Source organism: Gadus chalcogrammus, unplaced genomic scaffold (assembly GCF_026213295.1).
Source record: "Gadus chalcogrammus isolate NIFS_2021 unplaced genomic scaffold, NIFS_Gcha_1.0 GACHA087, whole genome shotgun sequence".
In the NCBI taxonomy this organism is placed as follows: domain Eukaryota; kingdom Metazoa; phylum Chordata; class Actinopteri; order Gadiformes; family Gadidae; genus Gadus; species Gadus chalcogrammus.
In genome coordinates, this window is record NW_026613522.1 from 191,687 (window position 1) to 211,200 (window position 19,514).

Below are 19,514 nucleotides of genomic sequence, written 5' to 3' on the forward strand. Positions count from 1 at the left end.
ATTATTAACATACAAAACACTTACATTTGTGGTTTTCAATCCTGTTGCATCTTTTTGCCCGCCATCTTTTCTTGATTTCCCATTTTCTCGCAAGGTATTGTGGGAGCAAGTCACACCTGGAGCGTTCTCAGTTTCTTTGAGTGTGCCCATCGAAAATCTAAATTTTAAGGGGATGTTAGCCCAACCCCTTACCCCTTACCCTACCTTTTAAATGGGTTTCGGACATAGGCGTCGATTACGCTGGGGACGCGTCCCCACCAGATTTCGTCAAGAATCATTTTGTACCCACCACTTTTAAAAAAAATAAATAAAAATAACTTTAATTTAATTATTATGGATTATTACACGGGTCTTCTCAATGCAGTGGAACGCTCCGTTCACTTGCATGGGCTCTTCACAACTTTGCGGTGAATGCTAGATATAAATTGACCGCTTTCAAGGAAAACAAAGGACTTTTTGCCAATAATGACGTCTTTGGTATCACTCCTCAAGAAGTCCGGTAACTTTTCAACCCCAGCGTCTCCGGGTGCCAAGCGACGTCAACGTCTTTGGCGGACTATTTCTCTGCTGATCAACACTACGAATGCTAGTAACAAATGAATAGTAACAAGCCACACCATGTGAAGTCATTTTTTCGTTTTGGCACGTAGCCGTGTAATAAGCGGGATAATGTATAGAACGTCGCCGGTCGAATTTAAGCCCCTTCAGTGGGAACCAATTACCCTCGCTGCGCGTCGGTGTCCTGTTTGCTAGGGTGACCAGACGTCCTCTTTTTCCCGGACATGTCCTCTTTTCGAGACCTAAAAAATGCGTCCGGCAGGGATTCCAAAAACGTCCGGTATTTTGCCTCGTCGCAAAAAAAATTAAAAATATATATTATTGTTATTATTATCTTTTTATTTTTTTTTGCCTCGTCGCATATTTGTGTTTCTGGGTCTTTCACATAACCTACTAGTTATTACCATTGTATATGTCTATGGTTATTACGGCCTTTCAAGTTCTGGAAATGGTATCTCCCTTACGTTCCACCTTCTTGCGCGAGCTGACTGTAGAGAGAGTCTGTCATTGGGCGACCGATCTCATGTGCTCGTTGAGAAGGTGCCGTGGATAGACGGAATGAAACCCCCACTGAAGTACGTAGGCTCACGACACAACCCCCCCCCCCCCGTCAACAATCTTGCCCGGGGCGCAATTGGACCTAGGATCGCCACTGTCTGCAGCCATGCCTAAACGTAAATGTAAGTTCACGGACGAACTAAAGAAAAAATACCCATGTTTTTGCCCCCCCCCCCCCCCCCCCCCCGCGACGAAGTGTCCTCTTTTTCACAAACTCAAATCTGGTCACCCTATGTTTGCCCTGTCGGGGCTTATTTTCCCGATAATGACCGGCATTCTATAAATTATCCCTTAATTATTACTTGGTTCTTCTCAATGCTGTAGACTACATTCGTATTCGGTTGCTAAGCGACGTCAACGACTTTGGTGAATTATTTCTCTGCTGATCAACGCTACGAATGATAACAAATACATCGGAAAAAGACACACTGTGTGAAGTTATTTTTTCGATTTGGCTAGTAGCCATTACTAATAATACCAATACTCTTTGCCTGGGATGATGAGACATCAGACAATCAAGTCATTTTAGCCTGAATGCATAGGTAAGAAGCACCAGAGCAGGTTGCTAGTACCATGGACAGTATCAGAACGATAACCTGTTGAACTAAATGGATGTGGTAGGCTACACCACGGGATGCATCTGCAGACCACTGCCACATAAATAAAGGTAAGACGCGATATTTATTGCTTAAGATTTGCTGGTGCTGTGGCGAGGTCTTTTGTGTTTTTTGCACTCAAGTGGTCGGCTGTTTTAACTTGCAATTGATAATCGGTGGAGTCAGTCTCTTGTTGACACAAAGCGACTTTTGGTCATTCTTGCTTTGCTTGAATTCTGGAATAATTGTGGGGGGGAGTTCATGAGTTTTGGTCAGAATGCCTGATTTAAGCTAGTTTTGATGGAATGCGTGTTGTGAATTGAGAACAGCCAGCTCCTGATGTGATACAGCGTTCAGCTGTGCAACAAATATTTTTTTCTTTTTCAATCTTGACGACTTTTCTAGTGCTTTGTGTAGCCACACCTTTGGCCCTTCTGAACTTAAACACGCAGTTAAATTCCTTTCCTAGCTCCTCTTGTTTATGTTGTTAGCTTAGCCATATCATGTCACGTTGTCAACATTGGATACATGGAGCAGAACATAGTGGGTCATATGTCCGATGCTTTTTGAAAACGTTTTCTTCATACACGTGCCTGACAGATTTTGTATACATTTTATTCCTTAGTAATTAGCTACATTGTTATGCCGTCTTTCAGAACCTTTCATTACCGGCACTAAAGAGAGAAAAAAGAGTGCATCCTCATTGTACCCAGCACTTCTAAAAATGCGCTTCCAATGCGTCTCTGTCCCCAGCACATTTCAAACCAAACTGACGCCAATGGTTTCGGACATGGTTCAATGGTGCGTGAACGTGCAACAGCGAGGGGAAGGGCTGAGATTTGCCTATGAGCAATGAAATCGGACTGAGCCTTGGACTGAGTTGTCACAATGGATGTTTCTTAGCCCCTTATATGTCCACTGATACAGGAACCACCCACCTGGCAACCTAGAGGTTGTTTAACACATTGGAAAGATTAAAAAAAAGTACCATGCTCAAGGCCTAATGTTTTCCTCCTTCTTGTTCTTGTTCTTTCTCTGTTTTTTCTTCCTCTTCTTCTCATTTCTTGTTCTTCTCATTTCTTGTTCTTCTCCTTCTTCTCCTTTCTTGTTCTTGTTCTTGTTATTCGTCTTCTTCTTGTTATTGTTCTTCATCGTCTTCTTGTTCTTCATCTTGTTCTTGTTCTTTGTCTTGCTCTTGTTCTTCGTCGTCTTGTTGTTGTTGTTGTTGTTCTTCCAATTTCTTGTTCTTGTCCTCGTCTTGTTCTTCTCATTTCTTGTTCTTATCTTGTTCTTGTTCGTCTAATTTCTTGTTCTTGTCTTCTTGTTCTTCATCTGCACTGTTCTTTGTCTTCTTATTGTTCTTGTCTTCTTCTTGTTCTTCTCATTTCTTGTTTTTGTCTTCTTCTCCCTCTCTGTCTCTTCTTCAGACACAGTCCCCCGTCTCCTGGAGAGGCAGGAGCAGCAGCAGCCTACCTATGTCGCCCTGAGCTATGTCAACAGGTAAACTTGCACGTTCATAAGTAACACACTTTCACAACAAATAAAGACAGCACAATCATATGTATTTGTTTATATGAAAGTATGGGCGCTGGCATTACTTTACTCTTTGATTATACAAATCCTTATTACAATTCCGAGGATATAAGTGGGATGAAAAGATAATATTTTAACTGTTGCATTGAGGTAGGATAGGCCCGGTTTCAATCTACTTCAAATGCTGCTACTCATTTAATCAGTTTAATTTAAGTTAAAGATTCCTCTGTTGCACTCCTCAGAATAAATAAGTTTGATGACTGGTTTAAGGGCCCTGGGTTCATCCCAGTGGTCTTTGATATGGTGTTTGACTCAGGGTCGTATAGGCCGAATGTAAGCAGCCATGGTACAGGGGTCTACCACTGTCTCCCTGCGTTCAAAAACATCTTGAAGTGCTTTCAACTTAATTTGTTAATTCCACTTTTGCTTAAACTATGTCTGTGTGAACATTTCATTTTTATGGCAAACAATTACGGCAAACATTTAATACGATAAACAATTTAACTATCCGTTATAAAAAAACGAAAAAGCAACAATGAATCTTATATATTCCTTTCATGGGATCTGATCTAATGATACATTCACTCCAACCAGAGAGCTTCATTACTGTAGTCATTTAGCAGATACTTTTATCAAAAGTGTCCCCTTATAAGGTGTTCGGGTCTGTGGGACCCGTTTTAAGTTTTTAGCTTTATAAAAGTGATACAAATAATTATTTTTTTGAACTAAGATTCATTGGCTTTGGCTCATTTTCTGTGAGGAACATGAATCAGAAAACATTTTCAATGAGCCCCCCCTGTATACCCCCCATCACATTTATATTACACACTTGTTCTTGTTCTTTGTCTTGCTCTTGTTCTTCGTCGTCTTGTTGTTGTTGTTCTTCTTCTTCCAATTTCTTGTTCTTGTCCTCGTCTTGTTCTTCTCATTTCTTGTTCTTATCTTGTTCTTGTTCGTCTGATTTCTTGTTCTTGTCTTCTTGTTCTTCATCTTCTTGCTGTTCTTTGTCTTCTTATTGTTCTTGTCTTCTTCTTGTTCTTCTCATTTCTTGTTTTTGTCTTCTTCTCCCTCTCTGTCTCTTCTTCAGACACAGTCCCCCGTCTCCTGGAGAGGCAGGAGCAGCAGCAGCCTACCTATGTCGCCCTGAGCTATGTTAACAGGTAAACTTGCACGTTCATAAGTAACACACTTTCACAACAAATAAAGACAGCACAATCATATGTATTTGTTTATATGAAAGTATGGGCGCTGGCATTACTTTACTCTTTGATTATACAAATCCTTATTACAATTCCGACGATATAAGTGGGATGAAAAGATAATATTTTAACTGTTGCATTGAGGTAGGATAGGCCCGGTTTCAATCTACTTCAAATGCTGCTACTCATTTAATCAGTTTAATTTAAGTTAAAGATTCCTCTGTTGCACTCCTCAGAATAAATAAGTTTGATGACTGGTTAAGGGCCCTGGGTTCATCCCAGTGGTCTTTGATATGGTGTTTGACTCAGGGTCGTATAGGCCGAATGTAAGCAGCCATGGTACAAGGGTCTACCACTGTCTCCCTGCGTTCAAAAACATCTTGAAGTGCTTTCAACTTAATTTGTTAATTCCACTTTTGCTTAAACTATGTCTGTGTGAACATTTCATTTTTATGGCAAACATTTACGGCAAACATTTAATACGATAAACAATTTAACTATCCGTTATAAAAAACCGAAAAAGCAACAATGAATCTTATATATTCCTTTCATGGGATCTGATCTAATGATACATTCACTCCAACCAGAGAGCTTCATTACTGTAGTCATTTAGCAGATACTTTTATCAAAAGTGTCCCCTTATAAGGTGTTCGGGTCTGTGGGACCCGTTTTCAGTTTTTAGCTTTATAAAAGTGATACAAATAATTATTTTTTTGAACTAAGATTCATTGGCTTTGGCTCATTTTCTGCGAGGAACATGAATCAGAAAACATTTTCAATGACCCCCCCCTGTATACCCCCCCATCACATTTATATTACACACAGGGTGTTCGGGTCCAGTGGACCCGGAGCTGTTTAAGTGTGGAAATCATAGGTTCTGTGCACCCTCATTTTCCCTTCTTCCTCTCTCTCTCTCTGTGTGTGTGTGTGTGTGTGTGTGTGTGTGTGTGTGTGTGTGTGTGTGTGTGTGTGTGTGTGTGTGTGTGTGTGTGTGTGTGTGTGTGTGTGTGTGTGTGTGTGTGTGTGTGTGTGTGAGAGAGAGGGGGAAAGAGTAAAGCAGGTGAATGGGCCCTTGGTGTTAGCACCCACAGTGTGCACCCACTGTTCCCGCACAAGGTTGCAAAATTGGAGCACCCAACACTATCAAGCTTGGGGACCTGACACTACAAAAAAGCTCTGTCAGCGTGGTTCCATTCCACAACTGATCAAGATGGCAAAGCGATTCTCTGTTCAGACTGCCCTACAGTTGATATTTGAAGAGACAGAGGGTTTTGATGGTGATGCAGAGGAAATAGTTTCGGAAATTGAGGATAACATTTCAGAGTCTGACACCGAGTTTGAAGAGGAGGATGAGCATCAGCCAGCTCCGAAACGTAAAAGAGCCTCAGGACTAGCCCTTCAGCAGCCAGGACAAGCCTGCGAGCAGCAAGCCCCAGGACCATCCTGTGAGCAGCCAGGACCAGCCCGCAAGCAGCCAGCCCCAGGACCATCCCGTGAGCAACCAGGACCAGCCCGCGAGCAGCCAACCCCAGGACCAACCCGCGAGTAGCCAGCCCCAGGACCAGCCCGCGAGCAGCCAGCCCCAGGACCAACCCGCGAGCAGCCAGCCCCAGGACCAACCCGCAAGCAGCCAGCCCCAGGAACAACCCGCAAGCAGCCAGCCCCAGGACCAACCCGCAAGCAGCCAGCCCCAGGACCATCCCGCAAGCAGCCAGCCCCAGGACCAACCCGCAAGCAGCCAGCCCCAGGAACAACCCGCAAGCAGCCAGCCCCAGGAACAACCCGCAAGCAGCCAGATGTAGGACCAGCCAAGTGTGTGGACCCATGATGGACAGAAAAACACAATATACATGCAACCAGTTCAATTTCTAATGATGTTGATTATTTCCCAGTTGTTAGATTTCAGCTTATTTCTAAACTGTTCGGACAGACTCTGCGTTGTGTATTTTCAGTCGTAGTAGTAATTCTTGAAGTCGAAATCAAAGCAGCTTGACAGGTTGGTTTAGAGGGTTGAATAGATGGTTTATTCCAGGATGTAATACAGCGAGATACAGACTTAGGTTGAATAATCTATAGTGGACCCGGTGGTCGATGACTTGTTCCTTGGCTGTCGAACCCTCTTCTCGTCGAACCAAAGAGTTGGGGCGATAATAAAGAAAATAACAAACTCATTAGGTTACACATGATTAAACCAAAACAGATAAAAATTTTACAAAAATAAATCGCTTGATTCGAAAATGGTTATATCAGTAATCAGTAATCAGTCATCATAGTTCTCAATAAACCTTGTGTGAATGAATGAATGATTGAACCTTTGTTCAAAAATAAAACAAAACAAACAAAAAGTTCTAAAGCTGAGCAGTTGTGTCAAGAAGGAACCAACATGAACTTAGAGAGGTGGTGACAAAAGTCCTAGCATCTTCCGAAACTAACCTCTCGTGAAAATAAAGGAATGAAAATAACAAACACTCAAACACTCCCTACTCTTCACCCCGTATCAGTTAGATTGCGTGCCAAATCTAACGAGCGTCATTCCAAGTCGGTGAATCAACTAATTTGCAGTGGCTTGCATGTATCCACTTCGTCTTCTTAGCTACACGAACAGCGGATCGAGTAACTAATAGAATTTGGTATGGCCCCTCATATTTAGCCTCTAATGCTAATCGTTGTGGTTTGTGGATCATAACCCATTGTCCTGGCACTAACGAGTGTCCTCCTTCTGGGGGCTCTGCCCAAGCTTCCTTGACCTGGTTTGATGTCACCTGGAGAGCCTCGGAGAGTTGGATGCAGTAGTTCATCAGTGTGTCCGATGTCAGGTGGACGTCTGCAGTCCGCAAGTCAACAGAGCCTGGGAAACTGAAGCATCGGCCAAACACGACCTCGTAGGGGGACAGTCCCACGTCTTTGTTGAATGTAGCTCTCATGCTGCACAAGGCGATGGGCATCGCGTCTACCCATGGAGTCCCTTCTTGGTGCATCTTCGCCAATCGCTCCTTCAGTGTCCTGTTGGCTCGTTCCACCTGCCCTGACGATTGGGGGTGGTACGGACAATGGAAGGACCATGTTATGTTCAGCATACGGCTCACCTCGGCGCAGACCGCTCCGGTGAAATGGGTTCCATTGTCTGAGCAGATCTGATCGGGCAGCCCGTAGTGTGGAATGAAATCTTTGACTAGCACTTTAGCTGTGTTTGCAGCTGTTGCCCGTCGGACTGGGTATGCTTCGATCCAGCGGGAGAATTTGTCGACGACCACAAGGACTTCTCGATATCCTTTACATGGAGGGAGTGTGATGTAGTCTACCTGTAAGCATCGGAAAGGACCCGGTGGTGCGGGGACTTTCAACATTGGCAGTTTCACTTTCCTGTCGTGGTTGTTCTTGAGGCATGTAGCACATCTCCTCACAATGTCTTTTGCCGCAGCATTGAATTTGGGTGACCACCAGACTTGCCCAAACCTGTGACGCATCTTTTCCACGGCCACATGCCCGAGTGAATGAATCTGCGTCGCCAGATATGGCAGTAGGCTCTGTGGTGCAACAGTTCTGTTCCCATGTCTTCATAAGTTGTCGTCGTGGAGTTTTGCTGCATTCTCAATCCATGTCCATTTTTCTTCTCGACTCGCGGCGTCTTGCATCTCCATGATGCTTTTCAAGCTTTCCTTGTGTTCCTCCTTTGTTGTAGGTTGCTCCGTTTTCTTCAGTCTCATACATTTGCCATTGTCGTTTTCCGTTTCGTCTTTCTGTCTTGCGGCTGTTCTGGATACCGCATCTGCCAGGGCGTTGCCTCTTGCTTCGTGCGTCTCCAGTTTTGTGTGTGCTTTTACCTTCACTACCGCCAATTCTCTGGGAAGTAGCATAGCATCCAATAGTTCTGCAACCAGCTCGCCATTCTTGATTGGTGTGCCTTTGGCCGTTACGAAACCACGTTGTTTCCACAGAATGCCAAAATCCATTACAACACCCAATGCATATCGGGAGTCACAATAGACTGTGGCAGACTTCCCTTCTGCAATTTTGAGTGCTTGGGTCAATGCTTTGAGTTCTGCTTGCTGTGCTGACGTTCCAGGGTCCATTGATCCGGATTCCAATACGTCGTGCTCTGTTGTAACCGCGTATCCCGCTCCACGGATCCCATTTTCGACCAGGGAGGAACCATCGGTGAACAAGACCAGATCCGGGTTGTGGAGAGGGTCCTCCTTCACGAAGTGCCCCTCTTCCATCAGGGTTACCAAGTCCTCGCACACATGGTCCTCCACTTCATTCGTTGCATCCGTGGGGGCGATCATTGTGGAGATGTTTGAGACTGATGCTTTCTGGAGTGAAATGTTAGGAGATTCCAGCACGGCTTGCCAGTTCCCCCATCGGCTGTCTGAGACGCATGGTACTTTCCTACCGGCCAGCAGGGCGTTGACAGAGTGTGGGCAGCGGATGGAGAGTTGCTGATCCAGCACAAGATTGTTCACCAGCTGGATGGAGAGGTACACAGCTTGTACCGCTCTCAAACATGGACCAAAGCCCAAGGCTGTCGTATCCAATTTTGTAGAATAGTAACCCACCGCTCTCAATAGTCCTCCGTGTTCCTGTGCCAGCACTGACGTCACAAACCCGTTGTACTCGTTGACGAAGAGTGTGAAGGGTCTGTGGACATTTGGAAGTCCTAGCGCTGGTGCTTCGCACAGATGTTGCTTCAACTCCTCAAAAGCTTTTCGTGCTTCGTCTTCCATCTTGATCTTATCCCTGGAGTCTGGTCGTCCTTTCAGCAAGTCGTTCAAGGGTTGGGCAATCTCAGTGTAGTTTTCCACCCAATTCCTGTTGTAGTTGCATACTCCCAAGAATGCTCGTAGTTCTTTGACTGTTCGGGGTTCTGGCGTTTTCCTTATTGCTGCAGTGCGGTCGTGGGTGATTTCCCGTTTGCCTTGTGAGATTTTCTGTCCAAGGTAAATTACCTCTGGTTGAGACATTTGTGCCTTGTCGTAGCTCAATTTGTGACCTTTCACATGGAGATAGTCAATCATTGCCCTTAAGTCTTTGTCGTGCTCTTCCTCGGTCTCCGAGGCAATTAGGATGTCGTCCAAGTACGTGATGACTGCTGATGTCATTTTGGGGGCTTCTGGCAGGGTCAGGTGTCGTCGCAAGGCCTGGTGATAGATGGTGGGGGCCGAGGCAAGTCCCTGAGCCAGTCTAGCCCAGGTATACTGACATCCATCGTAGGTGAAAGCCAGCCAATCTTGACACTCAGTGGCCAACGGTACTGACCAGTAAGCGTTTACTGCATCAAGCACTGTGAAGACCTTGTGCGCTGGTGTGATGTCTTGCAGGAATTGATCGCCGGAGGCAACCACAGGGCTCAGATGTGTGATGCATTGGTTCGCCAGACGATAATCCACTGTCAGTCTCCATGAACCATTTGGTTTCTTCACAGGCCACACCGGCGCGTTAGAGGGTGATTGAGTCTTGTAGATGATTCCCTGGTCATTCAGGTCTTTTATGATTGGTCTCAGTCCATCCACGGCAGCTCTGTTGAGTGGATATTGCTTGACACATGGAGGAATTTTTCCTGTTAACTTCACTGGTTCCATGACCAACAAGCCACAGTCGGTCTTTCCCTTTGCCCAGACGGGGTGGTCCTGGAGGTCCTCCCTCTTGAGGCTCCTTATATTCATTGTCACCTCTCCATCCTTGAAATCGAGGCTAGCATCCATGCATAGTAGCACATCCATCCCTAGAAGGGCTTCCTGGATCTCTTCTCCTGTCCACAGCTGAATTGTTATCTCGGTCGGTCCAACAGCAAAGTTGATGGGATTTGTTTGTGAAAGCTGGAGGCAGTGTCCTCCGGCGCTGCGGGCCATCTTCTTTGTTTTTGACATGGGGAGGTGGAGGGATTTCAAAAGTCGTAGTGGGATAGTAGTGAATTCGGCACCCGTGTCAATCAAGAAATCAATTTCAAATTGGTGTTCAAGTAAAGCAGTTACGTAGAAGCTGTTTTTGTCTTGTCGGATGGCCGCGGCGATGGCACGAAGAGAGGGGGTTTCTAGTCATTTATTGTTGGTTTCCGTCATTGAATCGTATATGCGGCTGAGTTCTTCACCACTCTGCGACTGTAATTTCTTCAATAGTTCCTTCATTTTGTCTGAGCGGTTTTCGTTCCCTGGTTTCTCGTTGGGGCGCTCACGGGACATCTTTAGAGGGGCTTTACATTCTCTTATCCAGTGTCCAGTTTGTCCACAGTTGTGGCATGGTCGAGGTACTCTCTGCCTGTCGAACTGGGGGAATCTTTCTCTGTCTCTGTTGGGCTGGGGGAATCTTTCTCGTTCCCTGTTGGGCTGGGGGAATCTTTCTCGTTCCCTTGCCATTCCCTTCTTCTCGTCCGCCAGGAATCGAATTCTGACTTCTTCATCTCGATCCACCTTTTCTCCGAATTCCTTGATCTCTGCCATTGTGCTGCTTCGGTTGTCCCAGCCGGGAAACCTTGACTTTACTCCCCTTCGGATCTCCGGCAGTACCTGCTGGAGGTACATGGTCTTCAAAGGCAAGTCCTGTGACTGGTCGATGGTGTCCATATCATATTCAGTTTGGCCTGAGTGCAGCAAATAACATTCGAAGAAGCGCTCGTTGAACTGGTCCAGACTCTCGTCTTCCTTCTGCAAACAACGTGTGATTGTTGTCCAGTTGACCTGTGCCTTGGAGTGCTTTTGGATCCACGCCTTTATGGCCTCCCATCCCTTCTCTGGTCTCATGCCGTCTTCTCCTATGGCATCTTCCACATCGTATCGAATCTGGGTGCGCTCAGTGCTGCTCAGGTGTTTGAACAATATGGCAAGCCCATCGTAGGGGTGGAGTTCGTACAGAAGCATCAGTTGTTTCAGTTTCATCCATGGCTGTAGGCCTGCTCTCTTTGGGTGCTCGATATCCGCACTCCATTTTTCGATGTTCTTCGGGCTGGAGGGTTCATAGAGGATTGTGCGTCCCTCAGCGCTTTCTATCTTCTTCAAGGGCCTGAGGTTAACTATTTCGTCTTCCTCATCAACCTTGTTCAGACAGGCAATGCTCACTGCCCTCTTGTGGGCAGACTTGCGATGACGCTCTCCCTCTTTGTCTTCTTCTTCACTCTCCTCTTCCTTGGATGTGGTCTTGATGTGTGATGTGATTGCGCCTCCCATCACGCTGCAGTGCGGTTGTATGTTGTCATCAAATCCTCCAATGCGTGATTCATTCTTAGTCACTGCTCCAGGCCTCACCTGGGAGAATTGTTGTATTGGGGGGTTCGGATGTAGAAATTGTTGTGGGATGGAGGAATGTGGTGTGACAGGGGAGAATTGGGGAAATTGTTTAGAAACACACAGAGTGTGTTGAACAGGGGGAAATTGCTGTGGGGAAAATTGTTGTTGTTGTGGGATCTGGATCGCATCATGATTAGCATAGTCAGGTGGGGCAGATGGATTTCCCTTCCGTGGCACTTGGGGGGTACTGCAGATGACCGGGTACTCGCCTATAAAGCTGTTGACGGCTGAGAGAACACTGTGTCTTGACTCCTGTAAACCACCAGGTGGCGATGATGGCTGCATCGGGAAGATGTATTCCCCATCTGGGCCACACGATGGCAGTGTGGGGTACATGCGACCATAGACTCCCAAAACTCCTCCTCCGTTGCCTTGGTCACCCCCCCTTGGGGGCCCTGAGTCGAGGGGGCGGGCCGCTATCAGTCCTTCTCTGACTAGCGTCTGGTGTAGGTCTCTCTCCCGAGTCAATTCATCCTTTAACAAACGAATTTCATCGGCAAGCAGTTTGACTTGCTCTCTTGTCTTTCCCAGAGCATCTTCATAGTGAGCAGTGGTCTTTTCCAATTCATCTCTCTTTTTGTTGCTGACATGCTTGATAAAGTAGCGCTTACACTGAGACAATAGTAACAACCCAACTGGTTCACTTCGTCTAGTCTTCTTGACCCAGTCTTTGAAAACCATCCAGATCGATTCCTTTGGCCAGCGTTTAGTTTGGGGGTCCATCGTTATCTCATATGTTAGGCGAAGTTTATTTTCGGTTCCTTGCAAATCATGTCTGTCGTTGAAGAATCTAGACAGAGTCTCACTAATTGAATAAATATCAATCTCTCTAACCTCCACTTCAAAAGAATTTTGAAGAATTCTTTTCGTTCGGATGCATTGGGACTTTGACTTTGATTGCCATCTTTTTCCTCCTGCTCTTCCTTCTTCCTGCCTTTACCTTTCGGCATTTTTCTATCTTTTTCTATCTGTAAAGTAACTAAAACTAGCGACCAATCGCTGCTTAGAAAGAAACAAATAGACGCCTCCCACGGAGCTCGGTATGCCAACAACAGATGATGGCACACTTTTTCCTTCTTCAATATAAAACAATATATGTGATTCCTCGGCGGGGATCAAAAACAATATGTGATTCCTCGGCGGGGATCAAAACAACATAGCACAAACAAAAAAACTCTAGCGATTCATGTAACCTCACCAGTGAATTCAATACAAATACGGTTTCACTCCTTGTCTGAAGTTGTAAGACAAAACCCCTGAGCAAACCAAACGTCTTAAGTTATATTCAGGACACGTATCAACATTGACAAACTAGCAAAGATGAATTTATATTCTAGGAATCTAACCCAGATTCTAGGAATCTAACCCAGATTCTAGGAATCTAACCCAGATACACCTATTCTAGGAATCGAACCCGGATTCTAGGAATTTAACCCAGATACACCTATTCTAGGAATCTAACCCAGACTCTAGGAATCTAACCCAGATTCTAGGAATCTAACCCAGATACACGTGTCTTTCCCAGTCATACAGCGTATATTCAGTGATTATTGAGCTCTTAAACACTAATACAGGTTCTCACTTCGTCAAGCTCTTAATGACACAACTTCATTACTCAGCAAATGTAGTGCAGCCTAATAGTAAAACAAATAATAATAATCACAGTTATGTGTGTGTAGATTATTTTAAGATTACTTTCTTGTTCTTTTCCCTTGGTCAAGAGTGTGGAATGAGATTCAGTCACCGTTGATTCCCACGTGGTGCATGGAGATGCGCTGGTTCAGCCGCGTTGTGGATGCGGGTCCCTCGGCAGGTCAGGCGTTGATCAGACGTCTTCCCAGGCAGGGCGCGCGCTCTTCTCGGTCACAGGGCAATCTTCAGAGGCAATCGTCTTCTCACTCCTCTCTCTTCAAGACGGTGTCACGGCACCAAATGTTAGATTTCAGCTTATTTCTAAACTGTTCGGACAGACTCTGCGTTGTGTATTTTCAGTCGTAGTAGTAATTCTTGAAGTCGAAATCAAAGCAGCTTGACAGGTTGGTTTAGAGGGTTGAATAGATGGTTTATTCCAGGATGTAATACAGCGAGATACAGACTTAGGTTGAATAATCTATAGTGGACCCGGTGGTCGATGACTTGTTCCTTGGCTGACGAACCCTCTTCTCGTCGAACCAAAGAGTTGGGGCGAGTATAATACATAAAGGGGATAGATGAATAACACGTGAACAGACGCACTCTCAGCCTTGATAAGGTATTTGGCCCTGGCCATGTCCCGGAGGACCAGGTTCAACCCTGAGACATAACAATGGCAGAATGTTGGGGATAACACCTTGTATCAGTATGAGAGGCCCTGGCCTGTTCCTAGACTAGAAATGTGAACAATAAGAGAGACACTAAAATACACCAACATTCTACACAGTTAAGCCTGTTTTATGAGGCATTTCCTTATTTTGTTGCATTTTAATACAAATAGAAACAAAAACGAGTGGCACCTCTATTCATAAATGTGATTTAACAAAGGTAAAGTGAACAAATTTAACATATGTGTTGTTGTATTATTATTATTGCACTACCTCCATGGTCATACTGGTACTTTCTTGTATTGTTGTTCTGTCTTGTCCCTTTGTTCTGTTCTATGTTCTATTTGTTATGCTCCAGCCTGCATGGAGAATACCATTCAAAATTCCTAGTACCTGTGTACATGGCGAAATAAAGAAAATTGAATTGAATTTATATTACTTGCAATTGGGATGAAGTAACCATCTGGTGAGTATTTAAAAAAAAAGCTTGAGTATGTTGAATTAAAAGGCAATGGGTCCACCAGACCCAGCAGCACCTCCTGTGTAACAAAAACACAAACACCCTATGAGGGTTAATGGGATTATTTTAGATGCCTCATGTTATTAAATCTAGGGTAGGCAATTCATTTTAGAAGATTTTTTTGACATATTTCTTGAAGTTCTCAACATCCTGACACAGCAATTAATAAATTAAAGGCCATGAACAAAAAAAGGAAAAATAAAGGTATGTGACTGACGCAGGCCTGTATTAAAGTGTAATTCCGGCGAAAATTGAACCCAGGATCTTTTTTGGCATGAAGAACCATAAAATAAGACCCCCAGACACTTTTCTTCGTTGATAATCGAATATAGAGCTTGCCCTCGAATGCCCGGAGCAATGTAACAGCCGAAATGGCTTTCATGTTATTAGCTAGGGTCAGTGTGAACGCTTCCAAATCAAAACAATTTTAACCGCTAATATTGCTCAAATTAGCACCAAACAGTGGCTGTTTTAGGCATGGGCGAACCAGGCAGCCGCCCGGGCCACCATATTTGTGTGGGGCGCCAAATCGGATGGTGGGTGCCACGAGCAGTAAAAAATAGAAACGCGCCGCAAAGCGGTTTTCAATGAAGTACATAACATTGTGTGGGGAATTGGTATATTGGCGCCCCCTCTGGCTGCAGGCGCACACCTGCTCGTTGAGAAGGTGCTGTGCACAGACGGAATGAAACCCCCACTGAAGTCCGTAGGGTCATGATACAAACCCCCCCCGCTTGGAGGAAATCTTGCCCGGGGCGTAACTGGATGTAGAACCGCCACTGGCACCAAACCTCTGCATGACTAGCGTCCCTGCACATAAAACGAAGCATCAACAACTAAGTAAGTGGTAGGTCCATGTTTCCAGGAAGTCCACAGAAGTTCATTACCGGATACTGTAAATAATATAATGGAGGTGCTAAGAAATTAAACTCAACAATCTCCCCTCTTTATACTTGGCTGTTTACAATTATTTGGCGCCTCGATTATATTATTTACGGTAGCCGGTAATCGACTTCTGTGGACTTCCTGGAAACATGTACCTACCGGTAAGGCACAGGTAACTATGTTTTCAAATTTCAATGCTTTGATTTATGTGTTGGGACCCTAGTCATGCTACTGCAGAGGTTTGGTACTATTTTGAGCAATATTAATGGTTAATAAATTTCGATTTGGAAGCGTTCACACTGACCCTAGCCAATAACATGGAAGCCATTTGGGCTGTTACATTGATCCGGGCATTCGTGGGCAAGCTCTTTAATCGATAATTAACGAAAAATAGTGTCTGGAGGGCTTATTCTATGGGTCTTCATGCCGAAAAAGACCCTAGGTTCAATTTTCGTCTTTTTGTTCGGGCCGAATGATACTACATGCAAGTCTGCCCGGGAACTAAATACCATGAGCAGAGTCTTCCACAAGGCTGGTAGACTTAAAGCTAGCGAGCTAGTCACGTGTTTTGGGGGAGTGGCTTTGGAAGGAAGCCTACTCTTGCTGTTTCTCCAAACTGGAGCCCCTACCTTTAAGGAGCCGGTATAGGTTAGGCTTGACGATGTCTAAAGATATACTGCACAGACTCCACAGCGAAAAGCTTTCGGTAAGGCGTCAAACAACCTCACCTCTAGACCTATCCGGCTGCTGCCATCAGACTTATCCTTAGAGACTGCACCGTGTCTCTTAAGGGCAGACAGCTGGAGAAGAGATCCTAAAAGTTGGATAGAATCTCCCAGGCTCACCTTAATAACTCCCCGGCTTGGCATATTCATGATCAAGGCGGTGCGAGAGAACCAGACTGTGAGGAAGAAGTCTCAGCCCAAGCTGTCCCTCTCCTTGAGCAGCGCTGGGGAAGGCCTGACTCGGAGCCTCCACACACCCGGCACGCCAGCGGCAACCAGTCACCCCACCCATGAACTCCTCCTCCTCCTACCACAGCAGTACCCCGACAGGTAACTAGGACAGAGAATAGTTTCTCTCTCTCTGTCTCCCTCTGTCTGTCCCTCTTTCTGCCGCTCTCTCTCTCTCTCTGTCTCTCTCTTTCTCTCTGTCTGTCAATCCGTCTGTCTGTCTCTCTCTACCTCTATGTCTCTGTCTCTCTCTCTTTTTCTTTATCTTTCTCTAATTCTCTCTCTCTCCCCATTGCCATCCATTATATTCCAGTGTTTAGCAGCTCCCATAGCAGTATCTTGACTTTTCCACGTGTATACGGACTACCCATGCTACATGTTTTCAATTCTGTGTTGAAGCGTATGCATGCTCACAGACTTAGAAACTGAGGCCAGCAGAGCCATATTTCAATAAATTGCAATGGTAAATCTACTAGGGGGTGTTTCTTTACTGATTGGAATGCAGAAAATGCTTTTGAATCCAAATTAGTGCTTGATTCCCTGTTGTACGAACGCAATGTCAACTTGACACAAGTTTCACTTTTCCCCCACTTCCCACTTCCATGGCTAGCCTGGAGAATACCCTGATCACGTCACCTCACAGTCGTTTGGGGTCACTGATAAGTCCTCTAGATGCCCACATTGATTGGGCGGCCTGCCTTTCCCTAACACACAAACTGTCTGTCAGTGTGTATCCACTGATCTGTGGGGCCGATAAACTCCACTTGTGCATACTCTTGTATATTGTTGCGTAGTCAATGTTGTTACTGCAATAATTGCATTTATGGCTGTGTATGAACTTGTCTACACAGCGAGATGGGGAGAGTTTAACAACAGTCATAGCTGACTTACATCTGGACATAGACAATCTCAAAAATGTATCGGTTCTTAATAGTCCAAATCCTTTAACTATGGAAGAGGCAGGTTGTCTGGTAGTGGGGAATGCCACAGGGGATAAGGAGATTCTCATGAGAGCAACGTAGGGAGTACATTTTCCCATGTCTATGTTTGTCAAGCTTTTTATGGAATGTTAATTTGCCCTTCAGCGTTTTGATAGTCATGCAAGCTTATTTAATAATGATTACACGATTCAACTGTTCCCCAGGACTCCAGGAAGTAGGGCTTAATGATTTAGGTTTCTCTCTGGCCCCAGGCCCCAGAGGAAGTAGGGAACCTGGGAACACAGAGACGAGCCATGCCCAACATGGATAAGGATTATTAGCAGGAGGCTTTACCTTCTCTCTGCTAACAACCAATACAATCATTAAACAAAACCAAAGAGCCACATGTTTTATCTGCTGTCTGTTGCTATTGTACTCACTAACACATCATTGCACTCACTCATGCACACCTGGTGTCAATACACGCCAACATCCCCCCCACAGGTAGCGAGTGTGATGAGGAGATGGACTACAAGGACTCAGACAGCAACGAGTCCTGGACCATGGAGAGCGCCATCAGTTCTGAGACCATCCTCGGCTCCATGGGCATGAACGGGGTAGATGAGAAGCCATTCGCCTGCCCCGTGCCGGGCTACAACAAGAGATACAAGGCAGACCACTGTCTCTCCCTCTTGATACTATCTTCGATACAAAGCCTTAGTTCATCTAGAGCGCTGTCCCCCTTCCAAAGCCCCCATCACCGCCTCACTGCCAAGTGGAGACACAAATAGACACCAAGCTGCTCCTAGTGGAAAACTTGGTGTTAGTTGAGCATTACAGCATGTCAACACAAAGGCAAAAATGAGTACACTCCAATGATTTATAGATTTTACTGAATTTTTCATTCAAATCTGAGGGTGTGTGGTCGGAATAAAAGATGTGCAGCTTGAGAAAATTGTATGGCTGACATGGTTCTGGGCGAGGACACAAGCTCAGGTCAGCACTGGCACTACTGATCGACAAGGAGCACATTCACTGTTTACCCTACAGACTGCAGGACTCGGGACCTTTAACTTGGAGCCAAACACCCTCACCACCACCACACCCCCCTGCACACTATAATGTTCTGTTAAAGTTACAAGGGCTTTGTCATCTTTGTATTAGACACCTCAGACAGGCACTTCTTCTTAGCTGGCCATTTGAGTATATTAGAATTGCACTCATGTAAAGTTCCTTCTGTAAACAAAGGTGAACTGTGTGCTTGTACTTTGATCATGAACACACAGTTACAGGTGAGAAATACAATCCCCCCTGGGCCTCATTCATCATCTTTGCCTTCCTCTTCAGAATGTGAATGGGATCAAGTACCATGCGAAGAACGGCCACAGGAACCAGATCAGGGCACGCAAGCCTTTCAAGTGCCACTGTGGGAAGAACAATAAGGCGTCTCAGGGCCTCCGGCATCACACCATCCACTTCCACCCGCCGCTCTCAGCTGACATCATCTGCAAGATGTAGCAGTGAGGTGGAGAAGGTGGAACCAGCAACCACCTGACACAAAATCACCAGCCACCACAGGCAACCAACTCTCTCTTTCTCTCTCTGGCCTCGGTTATGCTTGTCTTTTAAGTGAGACTTTTGTGATTAGATCTCTCCAGGATGGGTAAGGCCTAGCTTTCGGGCACTCTCAGATCAGATCTAGGTCGCATTTTGATCGAATAGGCAGGGTTGCATATGGTTTGGCTCACACTTAAATATTTGGTAACAACAGATAACTCTGTAAGCCCCCTGCCCTGAATGCATAAAACAGGAAAGCATGTTGCAAGTTTGTTTCATAATCAAAAATTAATAAACATTTGTATAGCCTACATGAAATAAGCTGAATCAACATAATTGATTTATATTTGTAACTTGTCATGTTTATGTTGAAACGAGATCTGACCACATGATCACAGGGTTCACATAATTTTCATGGACAACATCGTACCTGTGATTGACAAGTGTGACCACTGCTTCTCTCTTCATCTCACTCTCTTTCTATCTGCTTTTTATTCCCTTACATTCATTCTTTATCACAGTGGTTGATTACGTGTTCTAAAACCATTCTGGGTATCAAAAATATTTTCTTTTATATGTTTCCTCAAAAAAAGCTATTTATGCACATGAAGGCTCTGGGTTTAATACTGGAGCTCATTTGGAGGTAAGTTTTGTA

At 45.1% G+C, this 19,514-nt stretch overlaps 1 protein-coding gene across 1 annotated transcript; it reads left to right on the top strand.

Moving 5' to 3' along the window:
- Positions 1-1,377: 1,377 nt before the first annotated feature.
- On the top strand, positions 1,378-19,175 carry LOC130378549 (juxtaposed with another zinc finger protein 1-like). Its single transcript, XM_056585283.1, has 6 exons — positions 1,378-1,783; positions 3,140-3,212; positions 4,333-4,405; positions 16,312-16,484; positions 17,807-17,919; positions 18,650-19,175. The coding sequence occupies exons 4-6, from the start codon at positions 16,445-16,447 to the stop codon at positions 18,818-18,820; spliced, it is 324 nt and encodes a 107-aa protein (XP_056441258.1). The 5' UTR covers positions 1,378-1,783; positions 3,140-3,212; positions 4,333-4,405; positions 16,312-16,444; the 3' UTR covers positions 18,821-19,175.
- The last annotated feature ends 339 nt before the right edge of the window (positions 19,176-19,514 follow it).

Coding starts and splice junctions, on each gene's coding strand:
- LOC130378549 (XM_056585283.1), top strand. CDS start 16,445: ATGAACTCCTCCTCCTCCTACCACAGCAGTACCCCGACAG. Junction 16,485..17,806: donor CCACAGCAGTACCCCGACAG/GTAACTAGGACA, acceptor TCCCCCCCACAG/GTAGCGAGTGTGATGAGGAG. Junction 17,920..18,649: donor GCTCCATGGGCATGAACGGG/GTAGATGAGAAG, acceptor CTTCCTCTTCAG/AATGTGAATGGGATCAAGTA.